An 8294-nucleotide genomic window follows, 5' to 3' on the forward strand; every position below is an offset into this window, starting at 1 on the left:
CTGCACCTCCTCAAAACCGCCGCCGGGGCGCCACCTCCCTCCACCAGCTCCTTCGCGCCACCCTAAATTCGGCCCGCGCACCGCCCTAAAGTTGGCCCGCGCGCCGCCGCGAATGGGTGCACCCAACCGGTTGCCCGCGCCGCTGCCATGGCCTCCGTCGCCTCCCCGCAGCGCCGCCGTGGTGCTCCTCCTCCTGGCTCCACCCCCGCCGCGCCATGACCCTGCCTCCTGGTGCCTCGCCAGCATCCCAAACACGTCGCCGCCCAAGAGCCACCTCCAAATCCCGGTGTCCCCCTATCATGCCCCACGACACACCCACCACCCCTCTCACTGCTAAAAGCCTGGATCCACCACAACTCGGCCGGATCTGAGCTCTCTGGCTTCTGTGTGAGGGACAGGAGGAGGAGTGGTTCGACTGGTGCCTTTCCTCCACCTGCGACCTCAGTGGATCGGCCGCCGACCTCCTGATGGTCTCTTTGGCTGGATCCGTCGCGGCCCTGCCTTGCTTCACCGCCCTGCATCACTCCTGCTCCCTCCCCCTCGATGAACTGCATCACCGTGGGCATCGCTGGTGTGCAGTTCTCTTCTGTAGACCAAGTCATACAGCGCCACTGCAGACCTCCCCCCGCTCAACCACGAGTTTAGCGCCATGGCTGCATCTTGAGTGACAGGGGTCACCATGGAGCACGTGTTGCAGTTCGGCGAAGATCACAGCCGCAGGCTCCCCTACTGCGCGTAAGATCCATCCATCGCCGTCCACCTTCGCCGCCACACAGGTGCCACTACCTGTTGCCTTGATCGAGAATGCCTCTAGCCAACTCCTTTCCTCATCATCGCAGTGCACCTCGCCGTGCGGTGCAGTTCCTTGCCCATCTTGCCCTCCTTGCAGTTCCTCAACAATCCCCCAACCTTTTCTGTGTGTGCAGTTCGCTGGCTCCCCCTATTCGATTTTCCAGGCGCCGGCAGAAGCCAGCAGGGCATGGGTAGTCAACAGCGAAGGCTCTATCAAAAAGACCGGATTGTAATATTAATTTTTGTTTTAGATTGATTTTTGCAATTTGTCCTGGTACAAAGAAGTTCATTTTAGTTTTCTTTTCACCATACACACCTGTGAGGAAAAAAATCAATGTAGTTCGTTAAGTGGGCCTTAGAGGTTCACCCCATGAAAAGAGTGGCTCAATCTGTCCTAATACAGAGAATTTTTGTTTTTTTAGAGGTTCGCTCCTCTGTCCTATGCAGTTCTTTTTGTTTTGAACAAAATAAACAAGCGAAAAGATGCAGCTCCAGAAAAAATAACATTGCAAGAAGTTCACTTCCTTTTATTTATGCCTTGTGGTTCACTTTCTCCGACCGAAAAATGCAGTTCTCTAACATCGATCATGTAGTCCTCATGCAATTTTAAAAAGTTAGAAAAAGGGGGATAAAAATCAAGCGGTTCACTTAGACTCATGTTGCGCTTCCCCTGATGTGGTTCACTTGCCTCGTCTTTGAGGTCCACTCTTGTTCTTAAAAAAATTAAAAAAAGGCGACAAAACTCACAAAACCTCATCTGAGAAAATGTATGTCCGACAACAGAAATCATGAAGTTCACTTGCCCGTTGGATGCACTGCAGTTTTAGTTTGAAGCAGTGCGTTCTTCAGTCCGATAGAGTACACACGACGATTTTGGTCTCGCGAAAAGCGAAAAATTTTGCGAAAAAAAGGCAATGCCGTTCACTTTGATATACGTTGAAGTTCACTTGCCCTCATCTATGCGGTAAAAAAAGTTAAAAAAAGACAACAAAAACTCGTGTGAGAAAATTTAGGTGCAACAAAAGAAATCATGAAGTTCACTTGCCCGTCTCATGCAGTGCGGTTTTTAGTTTGAAGCAGTGCGTTCTTCTATCTGATGAAATACACACGACGATTTTGGTCTCGCGAAAATCAGAGTATCCGCTTTTCGGTAAAATCAAAATTACTCTTAAACCATAAGGAATCAGAGAGAGTGTTCTACATGAAAAAGTTGCGCCTCATTGATATCTTTCCAACGGCGTATCATTTGAATCATTTCGACCAGCGGTTTGTGAAAATTCAACGAAAAATGGCAGCTGCCTCTCGTCGTCAGCCGTACAATTTTCAAAATTAACTAAAAACCATAAGGAATATCAAAACCATTTCTACATATGAAAGTTACGCCTTGTCCATAGCTTTCCAACGATGTATTACACGCCTCATTTCAACAAACGGTTCAAAAACTAGAGCGAAAACAGTACCAAAAATTGATTTTTTTTAAAAAAAACGTAATTCCGTGATTTAGTAAATTTGAAACTGCTCTTAAATCGTAACGAATTAGAGAAAATAATAGATATGGAAAAGATGCGCCTCGATGATATCTTTCCAACAGTGTATCATTTGCTTTATTCCGATAAGAGGTTTAGAAAAAATCGTAAAGATACGCTTGGTGCCACACATCGTCCGCCGCGCCGTTTTGTAAACTGCTCCGAAATCGCGAGAAATCCCGAAAAGTCTTCAGCATGGCAAAGTTGCGCCTAATCCATAGCTTTCCAACGGTATATTATATGCCTCGTTCCGATAAATGGTGAAGAAGCTAGAGCGAAAACAATACCGGTAAAACACTGCGTGCAGTTTTTTTCGACACGAAGTTCACTAGTTTGTATTGCAGTGCCCTTGCTACAGAAAGTGCAGTGCTCTTGCGTTGAGCGTGCGGTGCGAAAGTGTTATCAGAATATATATAGGACATGGCTATTTTGTTACTAGTAATAGAATATTATTTTATTACCCTCGCGCCCTATATAGATCGATCGACGCGAATCTTGTAAACTGACCGAGGCCCCCACACCCCCATCGTCTTTCACCAGGACCCCGATCCTCCCCTGCATCCCAGTGCCGCCTGAGCCCGCTCCCACCAGCGCGCCGCCGCCTCGGGCCTCCTTCCTCCTCCGGCCAAGCTCGCCGCCGCCCCGGGCCTCCTTCCTCCACCGGCCAAGCTCGTCGCCGCCCCCGGTCCTCCTTCCTCCTCCGGCCAAGCTCGCCGCCGCCCCGGGCCTCCTTCCTCCTCCGGCCAAGCGCGCCGCCGCCCCCGCTCCTGCTTCTTCCTTCGGCCAAGCGGCGCGCCATCACCGCCGGCGCGCCTTACGTCATGCGCGGCTGTGGCCCCTACCGCACCCCCACCGCTACCCTGTCCACGGATCCCCGCGGTGCGACGTCGAGGTCATGGAGGTCACCACCTCCCGCGGCCATGGCGAACACCTCCGCCGCTGGTCTAGCTCTAGCGCCGCCCCCCTCACCTGCCCTCCCCCTCCAGCAACTCTACTAGCGCGCCCGACGTTCCCTCCGGCGAGCAGCTCCGCACCACGCGATAGTTCCCCCCATGCCCATGGTCCTCTGCATCCAACACTGCTGACACGCAACCTCTTCTCCGGTTTCTCTTCATTATGACATTCAGTTGCGGTTCAACAAAAATAACAGCAACAGTACATACATCTCTTTTCTCTCTACTGCTCTTCTCTCTCACTAACTTGTTTCTCTGTACTACAGCACAAGGGAGGTTGGACGGATTGCAAGAAAAAAACTCTGTTCTACAGACAGCCCCCGCCGCCCACACAGACTACTTCCTCCGGTCCTCATCCAGGTATGGGGCTCACATCAGTTCAACTATTCCTCCCTTATCCGTCCTAGCTCCTCCTGCCATGCTCCTTCAAGTACGAGCTTTTGCTGGCACTAGTGCACGCCGCCACACGTTCAAAGAGTGTATTGGAAAAAGTTCAGAAGTTTGGTTCCATAAAAAATTGCACTTGTTCATCTCGAAAGATCATGAAAGTTGAGAAGTCAAGGTGCCTAACACCTGTTTGATGAAATGGCAAGCTAAATAAATATATTACAGATGTAGATATCAACTTAGCTCTGTTGTGCATATGACAGCACAATCTAACTTTCACCCCAATCTGATGTGATTTTATTTGTATCAAATGGACTCATAGAAAAGTTGCACACAAAGAGCATCTTCTAAAATGGTTTAAGATCTATTTTATAATTTGCCAGATAAAGAAATTTATATAGTACTCTTTAATCATTTTGTAGTCCCTCTAGAATGTTTGTTGATGGTTAGAAATAAGCAGACCAAAGCAGGGACAATTCATTCACTTGTATGAGATGAACATATTTGTTTTCTCATGAAACCTCTAAAAATCTAATTTCATAACCTTAAGAAATTACCAAATGGATGAGCAAATTAGTATTACCACTGTACTGAATATTCTGCAGTAGTTAGTATACTAGAGAGTAAAACTGTTCCCTATTGTCTGGTTTAATTTCTGTTTAGTTTTGTGTTCTGTTGTTTGCCCTAGTTGATCCATGTGTTATTGCTTCTATCTTGTGCACTTCTAATTCCATCATGAAGGAAAGAAGATAAGCGAGCTAAGTACTTGTTTGGAAAGTTGGTAAGTTCAAACACATAAACCTAAAGAAATTCACTGAAAAAGTTTGGTTTCGTTCAAAAATATGTGATTTTTGGTTGGAAAACCATTGAGGAAATAGTTCCCTTTTGCTAACTCCTGCAGTTCTCTGGTTGGAAAATTAATGGTTCAATTTGCTGAGTCCTTTGGTCTACAAATTTATTTCTGTTTGTATGTAAGTGGCTTAGGCAACAGAAAAAAGCGAGCAGTTCTGTTCAAGGGAGTTCAAAAATTAACATACAGGAAGTTCTTGATTATTTGGGTTATTTTGTATGATTTATTTTTTGCAGAATCTTGGTGTCATTTTGCCTTGCAAATAAAATTGTTACTAAGTGTACTGGGTCCCTACTGGCTGTAGCAGCATACTTTAAAAAAGTGAACCTTACAGTCTCCAGATTAGCATAGAAATTAGTTATTACTTTCTTGGTTAAAAGAAGTGTATACACTTTACTATTAGTCGGAACAAGTTCTCATACACGCCTTTTGGCTCTGTTACAACTTGCTAAAAGGGTTAGAATGTTATTGGTGTTGCAAAAATATCAGACGCTCTCAACTGAATAAGAAGTGTGTAGCGCAAGTTCAGGTATAACTACTGCAAGAGTTCAAAAATCTCAACGAACAAAGCTCTAACCAAAGTTCAAGAATTTTTTCCTTCATAAATTAGTTTTCTTTTTGTTAATTTGTTGTTCTGAGTGGTACAGACGTAGAGTCTTGTGTAGTACATGTTTGTATTGTACATTTTATATTGTTATCACTTACCATACCATCATGGACAGAAATAAGAGAGATACATAGAGTCGTTCTATTAATCAACTTGCTAGCAACACTAGATACATTTCATCTTTGCAAAAATGTGATATATTTGGTGCAATTTCTGAATGATTTGATTTCGATTTTGAGCTATCATGCAACTTAGTTAAAACATGCATTTTAGTTCAAACACTAAGTTTTGGACCACAAAGTTCATGTTTTAAAAGTTTGTATAAATTCCAAACAGTCTGTGTAAATTCCCATCGAGTAGGTGCACGTGTTGAGCGTCTACTGAACTTGTGCAGCTGCTGCTTTTGGACTGCCCAGGAAGCACGTCATTATAGAAGGCAAAAATCTGTAACCTATATAACTCATGTTTGTTCTGACTTCTTGTTTCTCTACAGCGGCCAAATCCCGGCACACCTGATAGTTCAAACTTACACCTGGACTGCGACCAACTGCGCCGCCTCTATAAGCTCCTCGGGAATGACTTGGTAGTAGCTGGGATCCCCATACAGCGGAAAAATTCCGGCACACCCAGTCGCCGCTCGTGATCCCCGCTCCTTCAGCTCAACTTCGCTGGTGCCGTCAGTCCATAGGAGTAGGAGCAGCATGCCCGGCAACAAACAAGATAGAAGGTATGTGCTCGGAAATTTAAAATTTCGTATACATTTGCCGAAGTTACCTTATCCTCCCATCAGTCTTATGATTTAGACTAAATTTCAGCCATGATTTAGACTTTCTTTTTGCAATAAATAAGTTCACTATCCCAGTACAATTAGTTGACCATCTCAATACAGCTATTATTGGGTGTGCCAAAACTAGATGCTTGACTGCCTTATTATTATCACTAGTGCTTTGTGTATTCAGATTGCTCCTTCAGTCCAACCTGACCCCCGCGTTCCACTCATCCATTCGGTCTGACATCATCTTCGTATTCTTCTTCACCTCTCACTCCACAGGATTTTTTGCCCATTTTTCAGTTCTACACTAACGCTGCTTCTAATGGGTGTGTGTGATTATTGGTTCGTGCTTGTCTTAGTCAGCGCTAGGAGGAAATTTTAGAAAAAAATGTGTTAATGGAGATGCATGGGAGTTGTGCCTCTTAGGTGTTTTCTTTTATAACTGATGACACCAAGGTGGGGGGGAAATTTTGTTCTTCAGTTATAAGGAATTATTCATTGTTCATATGTTGCTTATAGGATAGTTTCCTTGGAGAAACATCTCTACTGCATTAGGTGTTGAAAATGTTTTCTTGTGAATGTTTTAGTGGGGGCTCAGTTGCTGCTCTAAATCGAACAATTTGGAGGAGGAATGCGTGAGAAACAAGTCTCCCAATGATGGCAAGGTTAGCCATGTATTCCTATTCTTTGAGTTGTCTCTGTTTCAACCATACAATTCAGCTAGCATAAGGTGGAGAAGGCAAAAAGAGTGGAGACACTGAAATTCATATTTGGCATAGTAATAAACAGTCAGAACCTTACGGTCCTGCAACATATTCAGGATCAATATTCTACTCCAGTCAGATTCTATGTAAATCCTATTAGTCATGGTTTGTCTCAAAAAAATTTATAATGAGGATATATATAAGTGAATGAGAGGATTTCATATTATAGAAGTAAACAATCCTTGAGAAGGAATTAATTTCTGACTTTCTGTCCGTTATTTTTCCTCAGGAAGTTAAACTAAAAAATAATTCAAGAGCAATTAGAGGAAGTGTCAGATACATTTACGGGGTAGTCATTTTTTGAACTCTTTGCTGCGAAATTCTTACATTTCGAATGGAATGGTTAGCATGGATCCAGGCTTATGTATAGCAAGATTGTATATATGGTGTTGGAGATCACAATAACATATGCACTGTAGTGTCCACTTGTTGGCACTTCCCATCTCCTGTATTTTTCTGTCTCTAGCTCAGTCGATTGTGCCTTGCTAATGCACTTTTATTATTTGATGAAACAAATAAAAACACCCTGCTGGTGCATATGAATTGAGGCAAATGATGCACTGGTTTTGTGCTTTGCTCACTCCATTGCTGCACTGGTTTGTGCCTGGGAATAGAGTAGGTTTATTAGTCCAACATGCATTCTGTTCATAAAAAGAAAATGTAAAATGACAGTTTAATGTGTGTGTGTGTGCAAGATACAGAAAATTTGTTTTGAATTAAAAACAAATTATTAGTTAAACTAAAGAAAATGATCAGTTTGAATTAAAGGTCCGTTCAAATTAAAAACAATGATCAGTTCAAATTTAAAACAACGATCAATTTGAATTAAAAACAAGAAAGAAAAAAACGGCTCTGAAAAATATAAACATGGTAGTCTGAATAAAAACAATGACCAGTTCAATGTTTCAAAAAAGGTTTGAACCTAAAAATCCAGCCACCACCTCATCGCCATCTTCTCCCTGACCATTATTGTTCTCTGGCCCTGCCTCCCACGCACCGTCGGAGGCCCCCGCACGGGTCGTCCTCGCTCCTCCCAAGACCAACGCGTGCAGCCGCTGGCAACCTGGCCCCTGCACGTCACTGCCATCCGCGTTCCTCTGCGCCTCCCCAATCCACAGCACATCACTGCTGCTGCTCCGGCGCCCAGACCGTTCACAGCCGCCACACCAGTCTGTTCACCACTGCATGTGTTAGGTGTATGTTTTATTTTATGATCTGGACGCTGCTACAATTCTGAATTTACTGTTGAGTCGTACTAGTACTGGTGAAATGAGAAACAAGGTTGAATGGGAAGCAAGTGTCACATGAATCCTCATTTAAATGAGATGGAAGGTCCCACCTCCAGCCTACCCAAAACCAGCATGTCATCAGTTCAAAATTCCTGGGGTGTACCTATAGGATTCTGAAAATGTCACTACAGAATTATCTTCTTGTGCTACTACATCATCAGTTCAAAAGAATAATTTTCTTGTGCTACTATATTATCAATTCAAAGTGTACCGAAGATACGTCCCTAGGTGTGTTGTGGTGCGTGCTTAATTGGTTATTGTTGTGTGTAGGGTACGACCGGTGACAACGAGTGGGTGGCAAGTGTACCACAACGAGCAATGAGACTGAGGTATGAAGCAGATGTGCGTGGTGAG

At 44.1% G+C, this 8294-nt stretch overlaps 1 protein-coding gene across 1 annotated transcript in view; it reads left to right on the forward strand.

Annotated features, from left to right (window-relative positions):
* LOC119361255 (rust resistance kinase Lr10-like) overlaps positions 1 to 3316 on the forward strand; it is a 6369-nt gene extending 3053 nt beyond the window's left edge. Inside the window, exons 3-4 of the mRNA XM_037626557.1 lie at positions 1808 to 1833; positions 2885 to 3316. Of these exons, the coding sequence (XP_037482454.1) occupies positions 1808 to 1833; positions 2885 to 3316 (458 nt within the window). The remainder of the gene's footprint in view (positions 1 to 1807; positions 1834 to 2884) is intronic.
* The last annotated feature ends 4978 nt before the right edge of the window (positions 3317 to 8294 follow it).

The sequence above is a fragment of the Triticum dicoccoides genome, chromosome 2B, assembly GCF_002162155.2.
Source record: "Triticum dicoccoides isolate Atlit2015 ecotype Zavitan chromosome 2B, WEW_v2.0, whole genome shotgun sequence".
Lineage (NCBI taxonomy): Eukaryota > Viridiplantae > Streptophyta > Magnoliopsida > Poales > Poaceae > Triticum > Triticum dicoccoides.